At 39.1% G+C, this 23,089-nt stretch overlaps 2 protein-coding genes across 4 annotated transcripts in view; one reads left to right on the top strand and one right to left on the bottom strand.

Annotated features, from left to right (window-relative positions):
* The window catches only part of LOC127804927 (probable ubiquitin conjugation factor E4), a 39,472-nt gene extending 33,420 nt beyond the window's left edge, over window positions 1-6,052 (top strand). Inside the window, exons 9-16 of the mRNA XM_052342031.1 lie at window positions 3,919-4,008; window positions 4,097-4,300; window positions 4,392-4,487; window positions 4,615-4,737; window positions 4,967-5,059; window positions 5,162-5,326; window positions 5,471-5,560; window positions 5,661-6,052. Coding sequence (XP_052197991.1) covers window positions 3,919-4,008; window positions 4,097-4,300; window positions 4,392-4,487; window positions 4,615-4,737; window positions 4,967-5,059; window positions 5,162-5,326; window positions 5,471-5,560; window positions 5,661-5,765 — 966 coding nt within the window. The 3' untranslated portion in view covers window positions 5,766-6,052. The remainder of the gene's footprint in view (window positions 1-3,918; window positions 4,009-4,096; window positions 4,301-4,391; window positions 4,488-4,614; window positions 4,738-4,966; window positions 5,060-5,161; window positions 5,327-5,470; window positions 5,561-5,660) is intronic.
* Window positions 6,053-6,434: 382 nt separating this feature from the next.
* On the bottom strand, window positions 6,435-21,816 carry LOC127804926 (uncharacterized). Of its 3 annotated transcripts, XR_008023771.1 has the most exons (7): window positions 21,108-21,816; window positions 20,153-20,291; window positions 19,971-20,032; window positions 19,377-19,515; window positions 11,477-11,677; window positions 6,773-6,892; window positions 6,435-6,688 (listed from the first exon to the last, which is right to left on the bottom strand). XR_008023771.1 is itself a non-coding variant. In XM_052342029.1 (5 exons), the coding sequence occupies exons 1-5, from the start codon at window positions 21,752-21,754 to the stop codon at window positions 11,540-11,542; spliced, it is 1,125 nt and encodes a 374-aa protein (XP_052197989.1). In that variant the 5' UTR covers window positions 21,755-21,816; the 3' UTR covers window positions 10,142-11,539. The 3 variants fall into 3 exon arrangements, 1 of the variants encoding a protein (XP_052197989.1); XR_008023772.1 differs by lacking the exon at window positions 6,773-6,892 and having other exon boundaries at window positions 6,436-6,688; XM_052342029.1 differs by lacking the exons at window positions 6,435-6,688; window positions 6,773-6,892 and having other exon boundaries at window positions 10,142-11,677.
* Between the last annotated feature and the right edge of the window lie 1,273 nt (window positions 21,817-23,089).

The raw sequence follows: 23,089 nt of genomic DNA, 5'->3' as shown, positions 1-23,089 counted from the left end.
TCGAATACAGCTTCCATTTCCTTCTTGAATTCAGCAATCAGCCTTGAATTACTCCCAGTTACTAACATATCATCAACATAGATAGATAAGATTAACAATTCTCCAGTTTCAAACCTTTTAACATAAAGTGTAGCTTCATTTTCACTTCTTGTGAAACCACAATGCAGCAGGTGTGAGTCTACTTTGCTGTACCAGGCTCTAGGAGCTTGTTTCAGGCCATACAAAGCCTTTTGTAACTTGTAAACCTTGTTCTCCATCCCTGAAACCTGAAACCCTTCTGGTTGCTCAACAAATAACTCCTCCTGTAGCTCACCATTCAAGAATGCTGACTTTACATCCAAGTGATACACTTCCCATTTCAATTTAGCTACCAAAGCTAATAGCAACCTTATAGTTTCATGCCTTGCAATTGGTGCAAACGTGTCACCATAATCTACACCAGCTTGCTGTGAATATCCCTTGACAACAAGTCTAGCCTTGTGCTTGTAAATAGAGCCATCAGGATTCAACTTTGTCCTGAAAATCCAGTTCACCCCTATCACATTTCTTGCTTTAGGTCTGTCCACAAGCTGCCAAGTATTATTTTTCTCATATCAATCTCTTCCTGCATTGCCAATCTCCATTCTTCATACTTTACTGCTTCAGCAAAGGAGGAAGGCTCCAAGGCTGCATTATTGCATTTCTCATATACCTTAGACAACGATTTTGTCTTGAGAATAGGAGAATCAGGAGGGGAATCGACAGCCGTGTCAGAATTCATTCTGGAAGTCAAAATAGAAAGTTGTGGTGAATCAGATTTCCCTTCAGTTTTCTGCAAGAAAACTTTATCCTTTTCAGCAAGACCTTTGTCCCAATTCTACTGTAGAGACTCATCAATCACCACATCCCTGCTCACATAAACATTTTGACTTTGCATATTATAAATCTTGTAGCCTTTTGACATGGATGAATAGCCCAAGAAAATTCCCACTTCAGCCTTCTGATCTAGCTTGCTTCTCTTTGCAAAGGGCACATGGACATAGCAAATTGAACCAAATGTCCTCAAGTGTTTGGCTGTTGGTTTTAACCCTGACCAAGCTTCCACTGGAGTCTTCCCATCCACTGACCTGGTAGGCAGCCTGTTGAGTAAATACACTGTTGTATGAACAGTCTCTGCCCAGAAATTCGAAGGTAAATTCTTTTCCATCATCATGCACCTTGCCATTTCCCCAACAGTTCTGTTCTTCCTCTCTGAAACTCTATTTTGCTGTGGTGAGTAGCTCACTGTTAGTTGATGACTAACACCCAAATTTGCACAAAACCTCTCAAATTCGTGAGAAGTATACTCCTTCCCATTATCAAACCTCAAAGCCTTCAACTTGCATCCACTTTGAGTCTCAACCATAGTCTTGAACTTCTTAAACACAGAAAAGACATCCCCTTTGCTTCTCAAGAAGTATACCCAAGTCATTCTAGTGAAATCATCAATAAAGAGCACAAAATACTTGTTTGGACTTAATGATTCTGTGCTCATTGGTCCACAAACATCAGTGTGCACCAACTCTAATTTCTCCTTAGCTCTCCATGTTGCACTAGCAGGAAATGCTTGCCTATGCATTTTTCCAAATTGACAAGAACCACACACATCACTAGTCACTTGGATTTCAGGTAGGTCCTTGGTTAAGTCATTTGCTTGCATATATTTCAAAGCAGCCAAATTAAAGTGCCCATACCTTCTGTGCCATACCACAGATTCATCCATTTTTGCAAAATTAGCACTATCACCAACAACATTCCAGTTTAAAGGAAAGGCCTTATCAACCATAACCACTTTAGCAATCAAGCAATCATGAGGATCATAAATATAACAGAATTTCCCTTTAAATGATAATGAGTACCCATTTGCAAGCATTTGAGCTACACTTAATAAATTCTGAGCTAAACAAGGTATAAATAGCACATCATGAATGTATTTAGTACCTTGCTTAGTGTTTACTGCCACTGAAGCCTTTCCTTCTGCTTGAACCACCTGTCCATTTCCAAGCTTTACTCTTGTCTTCACAGACCTATCTAAATTGGAAAAAATCTGCTCATCTTTGGACATGTGACTAGTGCAGCCACTATCAATAAACCAAGTTTGCTTATAGAGTTTTGTGTTTCCTGGAAAGCCATAAACAAACTAGCAGATTCATTCTCCTGCTCATCTATAAAATTTGCTGCTTGTGTGGACTGACCTTGAGATTGACTTTGCTTGGCCCTACAATTTCTTTCTATGTGACCAGGCTTTTTGCAAAACCTGCATTCTATTTGAAGTTTTCCTTTGTACTAACAATCCTTCTCCAGATGATTGGTCCTTTGACAAGTGTTGCACGGTGGAAACTTGCCATTTTTTCCAAATTCCTTGGAGCCCATAGTACCTTTTCCTTTACCTCCTTTGTTTGATGCAGGCTGTTTTGAGTCTTTAGCAGGCTATTTCCCTTTATGCCTGGCTTGAAATGCCCCTTCAGATACTTCTTCCTCCCTTATACTTGTTCTCTGCTCTTGTGCTTGCAGTTTACTAATCAGCTCAGCAATGGTTAAAGTCTTGAGATCACAAGATTCCTCAATGGCTGAAATCTTGGACTCAAATCTTGCTGGCAGACTGATAAGAATTTTTTCTACCACCTTACTATCTTCATAAGTCTCTCCAAATAGCCTTATCTTATTTACAAGCTCCATGAGCTTAGCAGAATAATCTTTCACTGTTTCACCTTCTTTCATCCTTAGCATTTCAAAATCACGTTTTAAAGTTAGGAGTTTAACAGCCCTTACCCTGTCACTTCCTTCAAATTCTGATCTTAGCTTTTCCCATGCTTCCTTAGGACTTTCACATGTCATTATTCTGGTGAAGATAACATCTGACAGTGCTGAATGAATGCATGTGAGAGCCTTTGGCTGTTTAGCTTTCTATTCTTCATGATTCTTAATCTGAGCCATTGTTGGATTAGGCAGCGAAGGCGGAGGATCTGCTCCTACTTCCACTGCATCCCACAGATTCAAAGCCTTGAGGTATGCCTTCATCTTTATCACCCATATGTGATAATTTTCTCCTATAAACATTGGAGGACCCGTCCCTAGGAAATTGCTGGAAGCCATCTCACTCTCTCAAGTGTTTAATCTCTCACCTCACAAACACTCTCAGAATTTTCCTCACAGATCCCTCAAGAAGATAGCTCTGATACCATTTGTTAGTTTTAGAATTATAGCATAGAAAGGAAGGAGCACCCTTTCCTGTTTTTCAGAACTTAATAATGCCTCATTGATACTTGCTGATATATATACACAAAAGACATAATCCCATGATTTAAGGAGGGGCCATACCTATTACAACTTTCCTTTAACAACCCTTACAAAAAACTTTCTATAAAACAAGGACATCCATTCCTTTTACTAACCCTCCACAGCCAAATATCATTACAAATATTCTAATCTAACTTAGGAGTATCTAGAAAAATCTGACTTCAACAGAAAACAATCAATTGTCATTTTTTGTTCTCTTTTTCAAAATAATGAAAACGAAAATAGAAAATTAAAAAATAAAATGGCTACCAAACAGGCCCTAACCTGTCCAAATTATTTGGTTTAAATGGCTTTTAGGGTGTTTCAGATCCCATTTTGCTGTAACAGAGTAACAATGTTATTGCTATGTTTTATAAAATGCTGTGATCAACTTTTAGTAGGCATTGAGAAACCTTTTTGCAGACAGGAGAAGTATGTTATTGGTAGCATATATGACTATAATTTTTCCTCCCTTTTGCATTGTTATGGATATCTCTTATTGTTCTTGAATTTGCTTCTTATAATCATAGTTTCCATTTAAAGTTCAATGTGTTGTAATAATTCAGAGATTACAAGTCTCATGCCTCTTTCTTGACATTTTTATTCTGCATGCACGTACAGTTCTATGACAAGTTCAATATCCGCCATAATATTGCGGAGCTTCTTGAATACCTATGGCAGGTTCCTAGTCACCGCAATGCATGGAGAAAGGTAGATTGATGTTCACACTGTAATGTGTAAAAATTTCTTTTACAACTTTTGAATCTAGTTGAGGTTTTGGATCTATTGGTTGTTCCAGATTGCTAAGGAAGAAGAGAAGGGTGTCTATTTGAACTTCTTAAATTTCCTTATCAATGATAGCATATATCTTCTTGATGAAAGTCTTAACAACATTCTTGAACTCAAAGAGATGGAAGCTGAGATGTCAAACACTGCAGAATGGGAGCGAAGACCAGCCCAGGAGAGGCAGGAAAGGACCCGATTGTTCCACTCCCGGGAAAATGTCTGTTGATGCTTCTTCCTCTTCATCATCTTACTTGAGTTGTTCTTACTTTTTACATCCCTGGTCAAATTTGAATTCCTGGTGCTTGTAGCTCATTCGCATTGATATGAAGTTGGCAAATGAAGATGTGAGCATGCTGGCATTTACTTCGGAGCAGATTACAGCACCTTTCCTACTACCAGAGATGGTAACGTGTTCCTCCTATGCAGTCATGACTTTATCCATCAAATTAGGTTTCTTTCCGTGCTGGAATCCTGTTCCATTATAAGCTGATGATATTCAAGGTAAACTTGTTTGTTTCATTGTTTTTCCAGGTTGAAAGAGTGGCGAGCATGCTCAATTACTTCCTGTTGCAACTTGTGGGTCCCCAAAGGAGATCACTTATTTTAAAGGATCCAGAGAAATATGAATTCCGTCCAAAGGTGTTACTTAAGCAGGTTAGTATTAAAATAATCCTGAGCTTTTGGTTTGTGAGCATTTTCTATCAGGTGAAAAACCTTGCTCAGCAAGGTTGCTAGCTAAGTTTATGACGAGCTCAAGTACTTTTAAATATTGTGACGTTTGAAGCAGCTCTAAATAAGATCAGACTTTGAATGAAGTGCCTGGTAGCATGATTCTGTAGTAAAAAAAAAACATACTAACTTAATGCTTTGGTTTGGTTTGGAGATTGTCAACATTTATGTTCATCTAGCAAGGGGTGATAGTGAGAATATTTTCCCAGCTGCCATCACCAAGGATGGTCGCTCGTACAATAAGCAGGTATGTGGAGTTGCAAGTACCCATTTTTTTAACAGCTCTGATGATATTTGAATGATAGAAGATATCTTTATCCTCTCTCTCTCTCTCTCTCTCTCTCTGCAGCTGTTTAGTGCTGCTGCCGATGTGCTTCGCAAAATTGGTGAAGATGGAAGGATCATACAGGAGTTTATTGAGCTTGGTGCAAAAGCCCAAGCTGCAGCTTCTGAGGCCATGGATGCTGAAGCTGCTCTTGGAGAGATACCTGATGAGTTCCTGGACCCCATTCAGGTATGTTCTGTTCAATGTCTTAATTATGTTATATTGCAATGGATAACCTATGATACTTAACAAGGTGGTTTCGTGCACAGAACTTTGGTTCCAACTGCATAATTATTTTCACGCCGTGCTGATTACAATTTCCTGGATTTGCAGTACACTTTAATGAAAGATCCAGTCATTTTGCCATCTTCTAGAATCACAGTCGACCGGCCTGTTATTCAGAGGCATCTCCTAAGCGATAGTGTAAGCAATGCACCCCATCGCTCTCTATTGAGTTTTATTGCCATCTCTCTTTACTTAGAAGCTCAAATCTAGACATTGATTGCTCTGACATGAAATGCAGACCGATCCTTTCAATCGTTCTCATCTTACACCGGATATGCTGATACCCGACACGGAGCTAAAGGCAAAAATTGATGAGTTCGTTAGGTCACAAGGATTGAGGTAACACCCCGGAGAACGAGCTAAGCCACAGCAGCGCAGTCCTCAGTTTCTTTTAATTTTATATATGTGTTGATTACATTTCTAAATTGTAAATGCAGATCAGGGTTCGTATGTTATGATTCCCTCTCTCTCTCTCTCTCTCTCTCTCTCTCTCTCTCTACATATATATATATATAATATATATGTTTGTGTTCCTTTTGTTTCAAGGAGGGGGACAGAGGACAGAGAGAATTATTCCTCGCATGTTAGCGAATTCCCCTTATATAGTTATATACATATTTGGGTTTTTAATCCCTTTATTTATTTAATCTGTTAAAGTTTAAATTAGGATTTTAAAATTTTAATGGGAGAATGCGACGGCTGTAAAATTGGAAATCAATTAGCGACGGTTCTCGTTTTTTCAACCCTTGATATAGGCTCCATGGGCTAAAATGTGCTTCAATGCCATGGGTCAGTCCAATGTATCTTGGTTATGGGCATCAGGCCCAGGCCTCAGGCCTCACAACTCTAAAGTGATATGGGTTCCAAGCTCAATGGCTGTACTAATATGGGCTCCTGGGCCCAAATCATAACTCGGGTTTTTACGGGTTAAGAGGCCCATTTTCTCCCCCGTAATAGGCTCATTGGGCCCCCTGATCCACTAGCATGGGCTCCTGGGCCCAAATCGTTCTCATTTTGCTGAGACACTAGCTATTGTTACAACCCTTATTTCTTTTTATCTCAATCCGTACAACCTCCTGAATATCTCAGTAATCTCCCCAGAAAAGCAAATCCAAACTTTTTAAGTAAACATGCTGCATCAACAAACAAACATTTCATCCACTAGAAACACAAATGATCACAATTTTTGGGGCACTGTTATAAAATTGTACACTTCGGCAGCCACAGCTATCCAACTAGAATCTCCAAACTGTGGAAACAATTCAGCTGCCAAAATAAGAAATAACAAGTCAGTCATACAAGGAACATCCAAATAAAACTCAGAACACAAAATCACACAGAAATATGCACCAAAGTCTAACGAGCGGTTGCTTCATGCTCGCAAAACCTCGTATGCTCCAATAAACTAGCCAACTTCTGACGGCAATAATTTTCTTAATTCCATGCTCACAAACACTAGGAAGCCTGAGTCTGAAACAAAAATAAACTTCAAATAGCACGTTTCATACAAAACAGGAAAACTAAACCTTATAACGAGTACACAAGAATCTTTAATTTTTAAGGAATTATCCTAGTTACCTGCATGGAGCCTATCTAGGCATTAAGAGAGAACAAAATTGAAAGAATGGTGAAGTTAATTGGCGTATGATAAGAACTTCACGAACTCATTTTTTCTAGAACCCAATATATGCTTACAGTTGGTCCCAAGTGTAAGATTGAGGAAGATATTGATAGAAGTTCCTTCCCATAATAAATCTGGGATTTTATCCCCTTTTTTAATAAATCAATTTTCACTCTCCTTTTCTTATAAATTACTTCACATCTCCTTTTACTCTGGCTTATTTCACTCAACCCCTGGAAACTTTAAATACATCCCTTAAAACTTTAGAAGTCAAAACCATTAAATATTACATTTAACTTAAAGATTTTATGCCGCAGTTTTTTTAATCTAAAATTGAAAGATAAATCACATTAAAAGACATATACCTTTAAAATGCTTTCATGCATTTGTCTCTCTTTTTTTCTTCAACTAGCTTTCTTCATTAATTTTTTCTTCTCTTGTATTTTTCTTCTTTTCACTAACCACAGTGTAATTCAAAGGAAATTCTATTTGGTATTTTGCTCTTCCCAACCACATTTAAAATAATTGAGGAAAACCCATTTTTGCCCTATCCTCTTCTCCATTTATCATCACCGCAGGCTTACTTCCTTAACAGCGGCCACAAAAGCTGCCAGTTGTCAAGGAAGGAGGGGAGGAGATCGATGATCATGGCAACGACAAATGACGGCCATGACTACTTCAAAGTCCATCATCACACCCACCGGCGGTCAGGTTCCTTGCAGTCGCCCATCATCGCAAAGCTCCCACCAAAGACCAAGTCATTCCCACCAGCGGCTGAGACAAATGCAGCCGTCCATCATCGCACCCGAACCCCAGGGTTCAAGGGCTTTGAAAGCACCATGAATCCATGGGATCGGGAAAAACATGGCATATTACATACATATGAAGTGTGCAAATATATATCAACAAACACTTGCCTTGCCAATGAGTGGATGATGTATTCATTAACAATTGAGACTGCAACCAGTAGGAAACAAACCGCTGCAACTGCCCAAGTCGGCGTTTCCTCCAAAGACCTTCCTCCTCCAGTGGACTGTGGATCGATGACTTCTGACTTCCAAGGAACATAGACTGGCTGATTGGATACGGATGGATGGAAGTAAAAAATATTGACTTGATCAAAATATTGGGTGTTTTTTGTTTCCAATTTTATATTTTCTCAAAGATTTATTTGACTACTTCTCTATATGTTTTGGTATTTGTCAATAAAAGTTAAATCACTTCCCCATATAATAAACCTATTTGCAACTGAATGAGTGATGCAATACATCAAACAAAATACTGCTCATGTGGAAAGTTGAGTTGATTTGTGAGATATCACATCTCTTACAAATCTCGTGTTTTAACACTATAATTTTTTTTTTTCTAATTTTTTGTATGGGCTAGTGATCACCATAAGTTGAATGAGATGAAGCCTATCATAAATAGTTAGTTGCCATGTTTCTCCCAAACCCATGGATTCGGGGGGAAAACGAATTCTCTTGAAAACCATTTTTTCCGAATCCATGGATTGGGGGGGCTTTCAAAGCCCTCGAACCCTAGGGTTTGGGTGCAATGATGGGCGGTCGTGTTCGTCGCGGCCGTCGGTGGGAGCAACATGGCCGCCGATGGGAGCTTTACGATGATGGGTGGCCACAAGAAACTCGACCGCTGGCGGGTGTGATGATAGGCTTTGAAGTAGTCATGGTTGTCAATCTCCTCCCCTCCTTCCTTGATGACTGGCAGCTTTTGTGCTGCTGTTAAGCAAGCCGAAGATGATGATGAACGGAGAAGAGCATGGGGCGATCGACGATAAAAAGAGAAGGGCAAAAATGGGTTTTTCTCAAAGTTATTTTAAATGTGGCTATGAAGTGCAAAACACTTGGCTGGAAATAAAATTTCCCTAATTCAAAACCAATTTTTTTGTTAGCATCACCATGACTACCAATGGCCATCTTTACCTTCCACATGTCATGCACTTTTACCACCACTAACCTTTTTTTGGGGGGGTTTGGGGGAGTTTAAATAACCATCGCTAACATCTTCAACATGTCAAACTACCAAAAATTTGAATCCCTCAACACATCACATGTAACTAGGACAAAAAAACAAAAAACAAAAAAAAAACAAAAAATTCCTGTGCTTAATTCACTTACCGTGCCCACTAAATACTTATGCATCCCACCTCCACATTTACACTCTCTCATTAAATGAAGCACACCCAGAAACAACATACTTTCTCTCAACACATCCCTATACTTTCTCTCAACACATCCCTCTGCCTCTTCGTCAAAAAGACAAGATTATACAATTCTTAATTTCAATTTTTTGAACACCTACTTCCCGCAACCCATTGCCATACCATTACAATTTATCTCAGTAATTAAGGTGGTGTTCTCTTTGTGTTTTAGTTTTGTGTTTTGAGTTTTGTATTTTGAGTGTCTGTTTTTGAAATTTTTGAAAATGCGTTCTTTTTGTCATTCTGAAAAATTATTTTTCAAAACAGAAAACTAGAAAAAGTGTTTGCTTTGAAATTTTAAAAACGGTTTTTTTTTGTTATTATGATATTTTATTTAATAAATTATAAATTTGATTCAAAAATTTTAAACTATAAAATAAAATTCAAATAAAAAAAAAATCAACAACCTTAGAAATATCATTTAAAAAAATTAATACAAACAAAATATATCACATATTCAATTTAATAAATAAATAAAATTAAAAAATTTAAACAACACAAAAATCAAATCAGCCGCAACCCATCTTCTTCGTCTAGGGTTTTCCGGGGGGGGGGGGGGGGGGGTCGTGGTACTATTGCGGTGGCGATGGAGGGCTGGTTGCGATGGCAGTGGGGGGCGCTGGTCGCAGTGGCTGTGGGGTTGAAAGTGGCGGTGGTTGTGGGGTTGAGGTCGATGACGATGGTTGCGGTACTGGTCGCAATGGCATTGAGGGGCGCTATTCGTGGTGGCGTTGGTTGCGGTGGCGGTGACGGTGGAGTTGAAGGTTGACGGCGGTGGCGATGGTTGTCGATGGCCAGAAGAAGAGAGGAGAACAGAGAGAAGATGGGGGGAGTGGGTCTGCGTTTTCCCCCCCGGGGGGGCTGTTTTCCACATTTTCATTTGTTTTGTGTTTTCAGTGTATTTTCACTGAAAACGCCCAAAACAACAAAATGTTGTTTTTGAGTTTTATTAACAAAATTTTTAGTTGTTTTTGAAAATGCGTTTTGAAAAATAACAAAGAGAACGCGTTTTCAATATTTTCAAAAACTGAAAATAGAAAACGGCCTGAAAACGGGAAAGAGAATATGCCCTAAATAACCCAAGAACAAATACTCCCTATATCAACTCTCAATAAAAATACACCTATATAGTTCTTGCAACTTTTCTTTAGAGAATCTTCCTTTCACTAATTAAGAGGACAAGTATTTCAAATATTCTCAACCACTACACCAAGAATTTCCAATCTTTCATGCATTCTCTCTAAGCATCTCAATATCACCACTCGCACACACACTCTAGCTCTCACCATCACAACCCCTTTTGGATTTTTAATGGACGTTGATTTTGGATTGTCACAACTCACACACACACAAACATGCGAAAGGTGGCAGTGGAGAGAGACAACAATAAGGGAAAAAAGTAAGAAAAAAGGATTTTGACCATTGGTAATCTCATTTTTTTACCAAAATTTGTGTTACCTTCGTTAACAGTTTCACTGTAGTAACATGTGAAGTATGGGTTCCCACCATGCTTGTATCCTACCTACATCTACCCTTAGCTAACAGAAACATGAAGATCAGAACTTCATTGTAGACATCAAAACCTCACTATATCTATTTTGTAACAGTTTTCTTCTTTCTTCTTCTGAAGAACATCAGAGCCATAGATAAAATCAACCATTTTTTTATGTTGTAGAATATACTTGTATACCATTGACAGCATGGATATGTGAATTATTGGCCTTTATCAATCTCAGTGATATTGCTGTCAGATTACAAGTCTTACAAGAGTTTTCGGGGAATTGAGAATGAGAATTGGGAGAGAATAGAAGATATTTGGGAGGGAAAAAGAGAGATCAGAATGGAAAGAGAAATTTAGAGAGAGAATTGGAAGGAAACTAATTTCCAATTTCATTCAACATGTTTAGTTTAGAGCTTTGATCAGTTATTTATATTGATCCGACAAGTTTGGGCACCAAAAAGGGTTGGTCCTGTGCCAATGTGCGCTTACAATTGGCTACAGCATGCTGGAACATTCTACCAGCTATGCTAAACAGAAATTCAAATTCTAGTAACCTAATTACACATTTATTTAGATTACTCAGCTAGCTACCATAACAATTGCTAACATAATGAGGCTCACAACAGTGCTCATGTTTTATGGTTACATATCAATAATACACTAACAAAAATTTATGACAATCGATGAAGAAATTGATTGCAGAGCACATCATACCTGTATGATGTTGAGCAGTCACAGCTTGGAATTATCCTCATATAGTTAAACAGCTCAAGTTCATCAAAGTTTTGGCAAGGTTCTGGCTGTCCTCCGCTTTGCATACTCATAAGCAATACTAATAGCACTCTTGCTATGACGAAGATAGAACTCTGCTAGTAGAATTTGGCTTTCTTCATGTGTCAGATCACCATGACAACCCTGCACCACAAACAAAGGAATTTGTTTTCTCTTGAATTGTGGAAGTATAACCTATGGGTAACCAAACAAGATTTGTACATCAAAATGAAATAAATATTCATCACAATCGTTTTAGTTCTTAGGGATACCCTATTACTTTGATTTTTCCTAGTGTTGTGATGAGTACCAGAAAGGAAATCATTGAAACTTGGATTCAATTCACTAACTCCAATCGAATTTACAAAGAAACTGGGCAGAGGCCCTTAACTCTCCATAAGAACTAAATCACAAAATTTTTTTTTCCCTTCCTACCAATTTCTCCTCCCTCTGTATTCTCCTCCCTCCTCCTCTAACAGAATTCGAATTTGCACCTGCTGAGTTGTTACACAACCCAGCAATTTTTCCACTCTACCCCTCCACACATGGCTGGCTGTTATGCTAGCCAGCCAATTTACTCTCCGACCCCATGCCCCTTGGATTGTCTTTGGTACGTCCAGTGGACAACCACCCCCCCCCCCTCAAAAAAAAAAAAAAAAAAAAAAAACTGTCACCTTATCCTCAAGGTGGAAAAATGGAAATTGTTGCTGGATCAAGTGGTAAGGCTCCCAAGTAGCTTCTAACGGTGGTAGCCCCTTCCATTGTATGAGCACTTCTAATCCTTGTAAGTTCTTTCCGATTCCCGGCCGAACTCCAAACATTGCCTTCGGTTCCACCAGCATCTCAAGGTCTTCATTAAGCTGTCAAGGAATCTCCACATTAGCTTTCAATGCTCCTCTTCCCTCTCGTAGTTGGGACACATGAAATACATGATGAATAGGGCAATGAGGTGGCAGTATCAGCTTACAAGCTACCAGGCCTACCCCCCTCTCAATTTCAAATGGACCATAATATCAAATAGCCAACTTTTCATTTGCACGAGTTGCCAATGTTTTCTGACAATATGACCTTAATTTCAAATAAACAAGTCTCCTTCATTGTACTTCACTTCCCTTCTTTTCACATCTACTCCCTTCTTCATCAGTGCTTGAGCTCTCATCAGGTGTGCCTTCAATTCCTCAAGGATTAAATCTCTCTCAATCAACTGCTACTCCACCATTGAAACAGGGGTAGTTCCCTTCTCAAACCTCAATAAGGGTGGTGGTTCTCGCCCATACACTACTTGAAATGGAGTCATCCTGGCATCAGTGTGGTAAGAGGTATTATACCATAATTCAGCCCAAGGTAGCCATATATACCATGAATTTGGTTTTGAGGAAGCAAAACAGCATAGGTAAGTTTCTAAAGTCTGGTTAAATACTTCTGTTTGCCCGTCCGTTTGAGAGTGATAGACTGTGCTTCTGTTGAGTTTGGTACCTTGTAGTCGGAACATCTCCTCCCAAAATTTGCTTATGAAAATTTTATCTCTATTCGATACAATGGACCTTAGCATTCCATGAAGCCTCACTTCTTTAATAAAAAGGAAAATGCTATTGGTACACCTTTGTGTACACCTTGGGCTACATAAAGATGTACCAATTACAAAAAAATCCCTCATGAGGCGCATAAAGGCGCGTGAGGCGCATATGAGGCGCGGGGTATTTTGGTCATAATACCCCCTTATGTAGCCTAAGATGTATAAAAAGGTTGTACATCTAGCATGATTCTAATAAAAATTCCTACCACCTCCCCAACTATAAACGAGTGTTTAAGGCTAATGAAATGCCCATACTTACTAAATCTGTCCACCACCACCAAAATTGAGTCCATCTTGCAAAACTTTGACAATCCCACAATGAAGTTCATAGCAATGTCGTCCCAAACTTGGTTTGGGATAGGAAGGGGCTACAAGAGTCCTCCAGATACTAAGGCCATATATTTATTTTGTTGGCAAACCGAGCAATCACTTACATACTGATATATGTCCTCCTTCATTCCCGCCAACAAACATTTGCCACCACCCTCTCGTAAGTTTTTAAAAACCTTGAATGTCCTCCTGTACTTCTATCGTGCCCCTCATGAAGTAACATGATGAGAACCCAAGAATTAATTCACTGAAAACTGAATTATAATTCCAACTTCAATCTGATTACAAGAAGAACTGGGCGTTCGAGAGGCTCTTTACTCTCCCTAAGACTCAATACCAGAATGATATGCCCCCCCAACTTCTTCCCCCCCCCCCCCCCCCATATTCTTCCCCCACTCCTTCCCAACAAAATTCTGTTACATGGAGTTGCTGGGTTGTTACACAACCCAATGATTTCCTTTTTTATCTTTACGCACATGACTGACTGTTATGCTAGCCATCCAATTTACCCCATTGCCCCTACCCCTTGGACCTTATTTGGTAAGTCAAGTAAACCGGGGCCTATCATAACAATGGAATGAGAGTGGATCCCTTTGGTAAATACAACCTTCCATTGTAAAGGAGATGGTTGTTCACCAGTTTGAAGTTAGGGTGTGAAATAGGATCAACTTGGAGATCTAGGATAATTCCTTGCAATCTTTCATCTGCTTTTACCTCATTGGCTAACTAATCCATTTGGACCACTTTAGACACTATTAAGGCCATTATTGTTACTGGGTGGCAGATTCATGAAAACTCATCAGCAACTTTATTCTCCAAACCCGACCGATATTGTATCTCAAATTGGAACCTCATCAATTTCACCATCCATTTCAAGTATTTCGGACTCACCACCCCCTGTTCCATCAAGTATTTGAGACTCCTTTGATCAGTTCGAACCACAAACTTCCTGCCTAAGTAGTAGTGTCTCCATTTTTGCATAGCAAACACTATAGCCATTTGTTCCCTCTCATAAACAAATTTTTTCCTCCCTAACTGACTGAAATAAGCAATAGACCTTTGCTCTTGCATTAATACAGCCCCCATACCTTGTCCCGAGGCATCAGACTCAATGACAAAGGGCTTCCCAAAGTCCGGCAAGGCTAAAACGGGTAGAGATACCATTTTAGCCTTAAGTTGCTGGAAGGCCTGCTCGGGTGCCACATTCCAAAAGAAGTTATTCTTCTTTAATCTTTTCGTTAAAGGCCTTGCCAACTTGCCATAATCCCTCACAAAACATTTATAATACCTCGTGAGGCCAAGAAATCCTCTCAATTCCATTACTGATGTAGGAGTAGGCCAATTTAACTTAGCTTGTACCTTACTTCGATCGACTGAAACCCTATGCTGAGATATAATATGGTCTAAATATTCAATTTCCAGCTTCCCAAACACACTTATTCCTGTTGGCAAAGAGCTGGTTGTCCGCTAGTACCTTTAAGACACATTATAAATGTTGTGTGTGTTGTTCAAAATTCCTGCTATACACCAATGTCATCGAAGAAGACCAACACAAAACGCCTCAAATATTCTCTGAAAATGTCATTCATCAACGATTGGAAGGTGGTTGGCGCATTCGTCAGCCTGAATGGCATTACTAGGAACTTGTAATGCCCTTCATGACTCCTAAAAGCGGTCTTGGGACCATCCTCATACCTGACTCTAATCTGATGGTAACTAGATTTCAAATTGAGCTTGGAGAAGACCATGGCATTGTGCAACTCATCAAGTAACTCCTTTATCATGGGAATGGGAAATTTGTCCGGAATAGTGACCTTGTTCAAGGCCCTATAGTCCACACAAAAACGCCACTCTCCATCCTTCTTCTTTACCAACAACACTAGACTAGAGAATGGGCTGGAACTAGGCTGAACAATTCCAGCAGCCAACATCTCTCCCACCAACTTCTCTATTTCATTTTTTTGCAAATAAGGGTAATAATAGAGCCTTACACTAACCAGTGTGGTTCTCGAAACCAGATTTATGACATGATCCTTCCTTCTACAAGGTGGCAACCCCTCCGATGTAGAGAAAACCCTCTCAAACTCAACCAACACCCCCCTTATCATCACTGGAGCTTCTTTCTATTCTTCTTTTAATTTCTGCTACCAGGGTGTTCCCAATTCCAACAGCATTCCCTCCCCATTTTCCTTAAAGGCTTTCACCATAGCCTTTAAGGACACCAAGGTCTTGCTCAAGCTAGGGTCCCCTTGCAATGTTACCACTATGCCTCCTATTTGAAATTTCATCGTGAGGGCCTTCCAATCCACATTCATCTTCCCAACGACTGCTAGCCACTTCATCCCCAAAATTACATCTGAGCTCCCCAATTCTAGAGGTAAAAAATCCTCTACAATTTGCAGATTTTGGAGGTTAAGCTTCACTCCTTTGCAAATTCCAGCCCTTTGCACTACCATTCCCGTTCCCATAATTACCCCATATCCTTTTGTTTCCACCCTTGATAAACCCAACTACTACACTAGCTCGGTTGCTATAAAATTATGCGTTGCTCCTCCGTTAATAAGCACCACTATTGGCTGCCCCTCTATGTCGCTTTTGAGCTTTATAGTTTGTGGTGTAGTCAATCTGACTACAAAGTTCATTGAGAGCTCAATGACCTCCCGCCCTTGCCCAGGCTCTCCTTCTACCTCTTCCAGCGTTTCTCTCTCAACTACCGTCTCTTCTACTTATTCATCATATATCATCATCACTTGCAACTCTTTATTTTTGCACTTGTGGCCTATAGTATATTTCTCATCGAAAACATAGGCCCTTATCCCTTTTTGCCTTCCACTCTGCCTCACTAAGCCGTTTGAAGGGCAGGTTACTCCATCTCCCATTGGCCTATGATCGATATGGGTTAGTAGGACTGACTGTCGCCGACCTGGGGGGTTGTTGCGAGTGTGGCAAAATTCCCCCTTGCTAGTATGTCGAAATTGGGTTTGGAGCGGCCCGTCCCTTGTTCAAACCAGATCCAACCGTGCCTCCACAAACCACTTGATTCCGCTCCTCTATATGAGCCAAATCCATCATCTGCTCCAAGCCCCTCAGCCCCAAGACCCTCAACTCGGCCTTGATATTAGCTTTAAACTATTTATGAAATGCCCTTCCAGCATGGCTTTCAGCAGGTTCTCAAGGGGTGATGCCAATGTCTCAAAGCATTGGCGGTACTCCATGACAGTTCCCTTCTGTCAAAGGGATAGAAACTGCTCCTCGACGAAGCCTTTTTGGGGGGTTCAAAAACAACTCCTCAATAGCAATTTAAAGCCCTCCCAATTCCGCACCCTTCGTCGCTTTTCTTCCCATTGAAACCACGAAAGTGCAGCACCCTCCATACATAGTGATGTTGTATCTAACTTCTCATCATCAATCATCAATCAACCCATTCACCACAAAGTACCGTTCGGCTTAGAATATCCAACCGTCCGGATCTTCACCTTCGAAGAGGGGCATCTCCAATCGGCGACCTTGAATCTCTAGCCACCAACCCCCATCAGAACCACCTACTTTAGCACGTCGTTCTCCTAGTTCCGACGTTGCCTCAGAATCTTGAGCGAATTCCAGTGGTTGATCTCCTATCTTCTCTTTGTTCTTCCTTTCTTGTTCATGTTCTTCCTGTCAAGAAGACTGAAAAAACCGATCTAATTAATCTTAATGAAATGCTAAGACATATATATACACATACGCCTATCCTGAATAGGCAAGATCCTAAGGCTAATTAGGAAGGATTCTTAATTAACAATTGCCTAATCTAACTTAGGAAATATTTACAGAAAGGAAACAAATCATACAGCTACTGATACAATCAAATCAGTCTAGAATACAAAGAATATATGATACAAACACTATTAGAAAACCAATCATAATTTGGAAATCTCCATATTAGGAAAGCATAGAACCTCTGGCCTTCTAACACTTCCCACCTCGTTCTCATCCATCCGAACTACTCCAGCATGTTCGCGACATTCTTCTCCACTAATTGAACCTCACCCCTCATGGCATCAACTTCCCGTTGCATGCCTTTCATCTTCATTTCCAATTCACCGACTCGGTCCATCAGGTTCACCATTAGGATTGGTGATGCTCTAATACCAAAATTGATGAGTACCAGAAAGGAAATCGTTGAAACTTGGATTCAATTCGCCAACTCCAATCGAATTTACAAAGAAACTAGGCATTCGAGAGGCCCTCAACTCTCCATAAGAACTAAATCGCAAAATTTTTTTCTCCCTTCCTACCAATTTCTCTTCCCTCTATATTCTCCTCCCTCCTTCTCTAACAGAATTTGGATTCGCACTTGCTAGGTTGTTACACAACCCAACGATTTTCTCACTCTACCCCTCCGCACATGGCTGGCCGTTATGCTAGCCAACCAATTTACTATCCTACCCCATGCCCCTTGGATCGTCTTTGGCATGTCCAGTGGACCCCTATCATGTTGCTTGCATTAAATTCCACTTCTTCTAAGCAATAAGTTAGGAGATTCTCAATTATTTTTAGGAACACGTTCTTTTGGTGACATGAGAACCCACTTATTATAAGGACAAACCTTCAAGCATATAACTCCGGAAAATGGTATCAAGCTTCCCATTCAAACCTGCCACAGGAGATCATATGCAGTGTCCCCAGTCTACTCTTCATGTGAGGACTTAAAAAGGGAGGGGACAATAAAATACTTTTCAAATGTGCAGTTACATAAGCCCCACCTAGTGAGATTTAAAGCTTGACATGTTATTGTTGTTGTTTGTGTAGTTACATGGTCCTTACCACACTGATCTTCCTTCTGAGTCCAAACCAGAAAAATTAAGGGCCTGTTTAGTTGTGGAAAATAATTGTTAATTTTCTATAAAATCTCTGGTTTACATTTTCCATAGAAAATTTGAAAAAAGTGTTCAAATGTTAGAAGGGCAGAAAAACTAACTTCCAATCTAAAATATCAGAACATACGTTCAAAAATAGAGAAACAAAGAGGTTTTCCTTTTGTATAATTGTAATTTGTGTTAGGGATTGAGATGGAGATGATTTGGGAATTTTTTTTGTGGGAAACCATGTTTTCTAAATCTCCAATTGAGGAAGAAAAAATTTGGAAAATTCATTTTGAGAGTTTTACAAGTTCAGGTCAATTTTGGAAATCATGTTTTCCAAATCTCCATTTTCTATTTAGAAGTATTTGAGCAAGTTTTCTATTTTTCTGTTTCCTGAGGAGTAATTTTCTGAAAAACTGGGGTCATTTTCTACATCTAAACAGCCCCTATGACACTTTTAAAATGGGAATGCAAGACTTATTCCACAAAAGAGAGCATGTAGTACAGAAGGAATCTGACACCTATGGAGCAACAGAATTAAATTCTCACACCATCAGGTTGCTCTAGGGAGTGGGGAGTGTAGCAAAGTGTCTCCATCCTGATGACTGCATTCCTCTGACATACCATTATATACTCTCTAGATTTCTTCCCGCAGCGCCCCCCCCCCCCCCCCAACTCACCCAAATATTACAAGCAAATTCTTTTGTTATTCTTATTATTTCTGGATACTTAAAATAAAAGTAAAGTCAGGGCAGCAGGGTTGACTCAAATCTGAGTCATGCATAAACAGTATGGAAAAACTGACCAGAAGTTGAGGCCATTCATTATCATTTGTACCTCAAACTCCAGCCAACTTTTAACTTTCCCTTAACAGCATCTAAACAGAAAATTATGGCTGAGAAGCTTGTCCAATTTTTTAATGCAAGTAAAGGCCCCTGTACTTTGGGAAAAATACTGGGGAAGTTGGTTTCATGTACACATACTTTATTATTTTCAAAGTAAATCAAGCACTCCAAGAAAAAAAAAAAACTTGGAACGGAAAGGAAGGCAAACTAACAATACAAGTAAAAATATAGTACAACTCAGAAATTACCAGATGGGTCGTTCTATCACAAACTGCATGGTGCATGACAATGCCAGCAGCAACTGAAACATTGAAGGAATCCACCATGCCTTTCATTGGAATACAGCAATGCAGATCGGACAACTCCAGAGCCTCATCACTTATGCCCCTTCAATCAGGAAAGCTCATTCCCATTAACAGTTTACATAACCAAGATTGTTGAAAAAGCATCATATGCAAATGGTACAAGCTTGTCAACTACTGATCATGAGCAATATACTATTTTCTAGAAAAACCACAGCAATAACATAACATTTACATAACAGAAATCAACAAAAGTGAGTGACAAAAAACACAACGGTCAATTACAGTTCTTGCCAAAAACCACAGCAATGGATACGACAAGCATCCAATACAATGAGTAACTTTGACCATCTACAACAATGAATCTCTCCCTCTCCCTCTCCCTCTCCCTCTTAACTTTCATCATTATTTTTTACTGAGACAATTACATCTACAAGAATGAATCTCTCTCCTCCTCATGACAGATAGATAACAACATTAAAAGGGGGTAAAGCCTATACATATTCAACAATGAGTCAGAACAGGAGGTGAAAAGGGTACCTATTTTCATTTCCAACAACTATTGCTGTCGGACATGACCAGTCAATATCATCAATGGATACCTTCACAGAGTATAAATAGTCAGTAATTACAAGACCATGACAACCACACAAACTATTGATGTTCTTACTAAGCAAAAAATTTTAGCAAATATTTTCATAACAAATAAAGCTGATTGATACCGCATTCTTCCCAAGATGTGTTGTGGCTATGCGATAACCACGGGATTTCAAAACCTTAAAGCAATCCTGGGTTGAGTCCCAAAGTTCAATATCTAACCATTTTTCAGCACCCATGCTAACATGGCGATTCTCTCTGTACCTGCAGCAGTGATGAAGATACAGAGAAAGACTAAGTTGGCATCATTTAATTCAGAATAGTTTGATAGTGAACCACTTATTAACTCCCTGTCCAAGCCTTGCAAGTTTAAAAGGACCAAGTTTGATGAAATCATTGGCTGGAATGTGCATAGCATGCATACTATAGCAGCCATTTAGAAATGCTATCATCCAAGACAAACAATAACAGTGCATATACACTCCAAAAATTATATATCTGATGCGTTTAATACCACAACACTTTAAACATACATTATCGCCAATTATTTATTGGATTTTTGGCAATCATTACAGAAATGATGAAGCTTATTGTGATCGTATGAAATTATTGTGATCCAAGTCCTATAGCATTGGCAAAGACCACAGAGCAAATGACGGAGCTTGATTTGAAACACCAAATTAACTTATAAAATGTGCTTCACTTGTGAAACTAATGGTAAGTATTTCAATCAGCTCCAAAGATACCGTTTAGAAAATGTGGTTTGAACAATTACAATAAATTGAGACCCAACAGTTCGGTATCTGGTAACTCAACTCCACAACTCCATCAGCAACTAGTTACGGCCATTTGTTTGCTTACACCCACCATCTCGAGTTTTGGGTCAAGTTGATCCATTGGCACAGATAGTTCAATGGAAAAGTTTGAACAAATTGGGTTAGGAGGATTGATGCACCAAACTGCCAGTAAATGATATTATTTCAATCATCTGTACTGGAATCATAATATTGGCATGGCATTAAGTATAAAAACAACTGTAAATGCAGAATCAAGGCGTTTTCACCTCAATCCATGTTGCACCTTTTGGAGCTCTCACAAGAAACAACATGGACCGATTGAAACCCTAGCGCATCCGCGGAACGAAACGCAGCCGAAACATTCCCGAAATCACTCAAACCTTCAACCACCAAACAGATTGAATAGCTCCGATTCGTCACCGCATTCCGAAATTTCTCCTTCCTCAACTCCAGAATATAGGGATCTAAAGCCTCCAACACTTCCCTACTTTGCAAAACAGCACTTCCCGCCCTAAACTCATCGAGATATGGAAACCAACGCCTCGTCTGGGCGAAGTCACCTCCACTGCGGACGTCATCCGATCTTCGCCCCATCTTCATCAGTCTCGTAACATCATCCTTGTCCGTTAGCAAGGCTTCCACGGTGTCTTTCGACAAATCCTCTAGCGGTTCCAGGGTGGAGGTTTCTTCAAATGACAGGGCGCCTTCAGCGGAACCGTAAGATCTCAAGGGCGGCGACTTGTGAGGTTCGAGTTTGTGTCCATTTCGAGGGAAAATAGAAGAGCCCCAGATGTTGGAGGGGTTAATGGAAGGGATTGAATGGAAATATCGAAGAGAGACCGAAGAGAATTGCCGTCGGCCACTGTTGATTCGCGGATTGCATGCTAGGCAAGCGAGAGGTATGCGAACTAGGGTTTTACACGGATTCATTAGGGAGGGAGCGAGAGGATCGATGAAGATGGGCGAGCGAAAATATCAACAAAAAGCGGGCATGTTACCTCGTAATATGCCTTCTATTCTTGCGTACTTCCGCGCCTTCCGCCGTTCCTGTCTTTAATTTCACTAAAGAGTCAAATTATAGGCGTGAAGTTTTGTCCGGACCAAATTCACGATCCATATCCAATCCTTCGACTTAAAATAATATCTCTTCTATTCTTGGGTGTAAAAGTGGGAATTCCTCATTTTTAAGGGTTTCTCATATTATTTTATATACATAAGAGAGGTTAATCACGTTATATAACAGCACATCAAGTAGGAGGTACAATATATGATATCTATAAAGAACTACCCCACAAAAAAATAAAACTCTCATATTACAACTGTCATTACTCGAACTTGCATCATTGATTGTAATCTACTACCTGAAAACCAACCTTGTTATGCACGTGAGAACTCTCCTCTATTTTTGTCAATTATCATAGTAGGAGCATAAGTGAAGAGTGTGTAAAGATTTTGTTTAATTAAAATTGTCGAATTAAATTTTGTTCGTTCAATTTAGTTTTAAATAAGAGTTAATTAGATTTGATTAAATTTTTATATTAAAATAATTAAATCGATCAAAATTTATTAATTTTTACCTACAAATTTATAACAGACGCGTATGCTTTAAAATAAAACCATACACCATACATACATTCAAATTTAAATAATAGGTAAATTAATTACACATCATTTGAATTTTAGCCATCTAATTTATACATTTCCTCAACTTTAAAATTGGTTTAATTAGTCTTTAAATTTTTTTCAAAATTAGTTCCAACACTCCTGTTATTATTAATTATACAGCTCTTAAAATTTGAATCTTTGAATTGAACACAAAAAATAAATTAATAAATTATTAATTATACACATAGGGTTTTAAAAGAGAGTAATAGCAGATCTGATAGCAATTAAGGTATGAAGCTGCCTTTATATATCATTAGGCAACCGACTAAGCTTAACCAAATCACATGGGTTGCATGACAAATGGGATTGGATCATAAAATAGATCTCGGCCTAATGGCTATTTGGCCCACAAAATAAACAGCAGATCAATTATATATATTTATTTAAATGTTAGCAAAATAAATATAAGATAAAACCCAAATATATGCAAACATATAACATATATCAATTATATAATAAAATACATTTTGAATCATAAACCCTAATAACAACCAATATCAAATAAACAAATAAGCTTTTTGGAGTTGATTCTCTAAGATACAAACACTGCATAACAATACAAAGATTGCATAACAGAGTTATAGGAACCCATGCTTAGGA

The sequence above is a fragment of the Diospyros lotus genome, chromosome 6 (assembly GCF_014633365.1).
Source record: "Diospyros lotus cultivar Yz01 chromosome 6, ASM1463336v1, whole genome shotgun sequence".
NCBI lineage: Eukaryota > Viridiplantae > Streptophyta > Magnoliopsida > Ericales > Ebenaceae > Diospyros > Diospyros lotus.
Note: the sequence above shows the minus strand (reverse complement) of the source record. Positions and strands in the feature narration are given on the sequence as shown.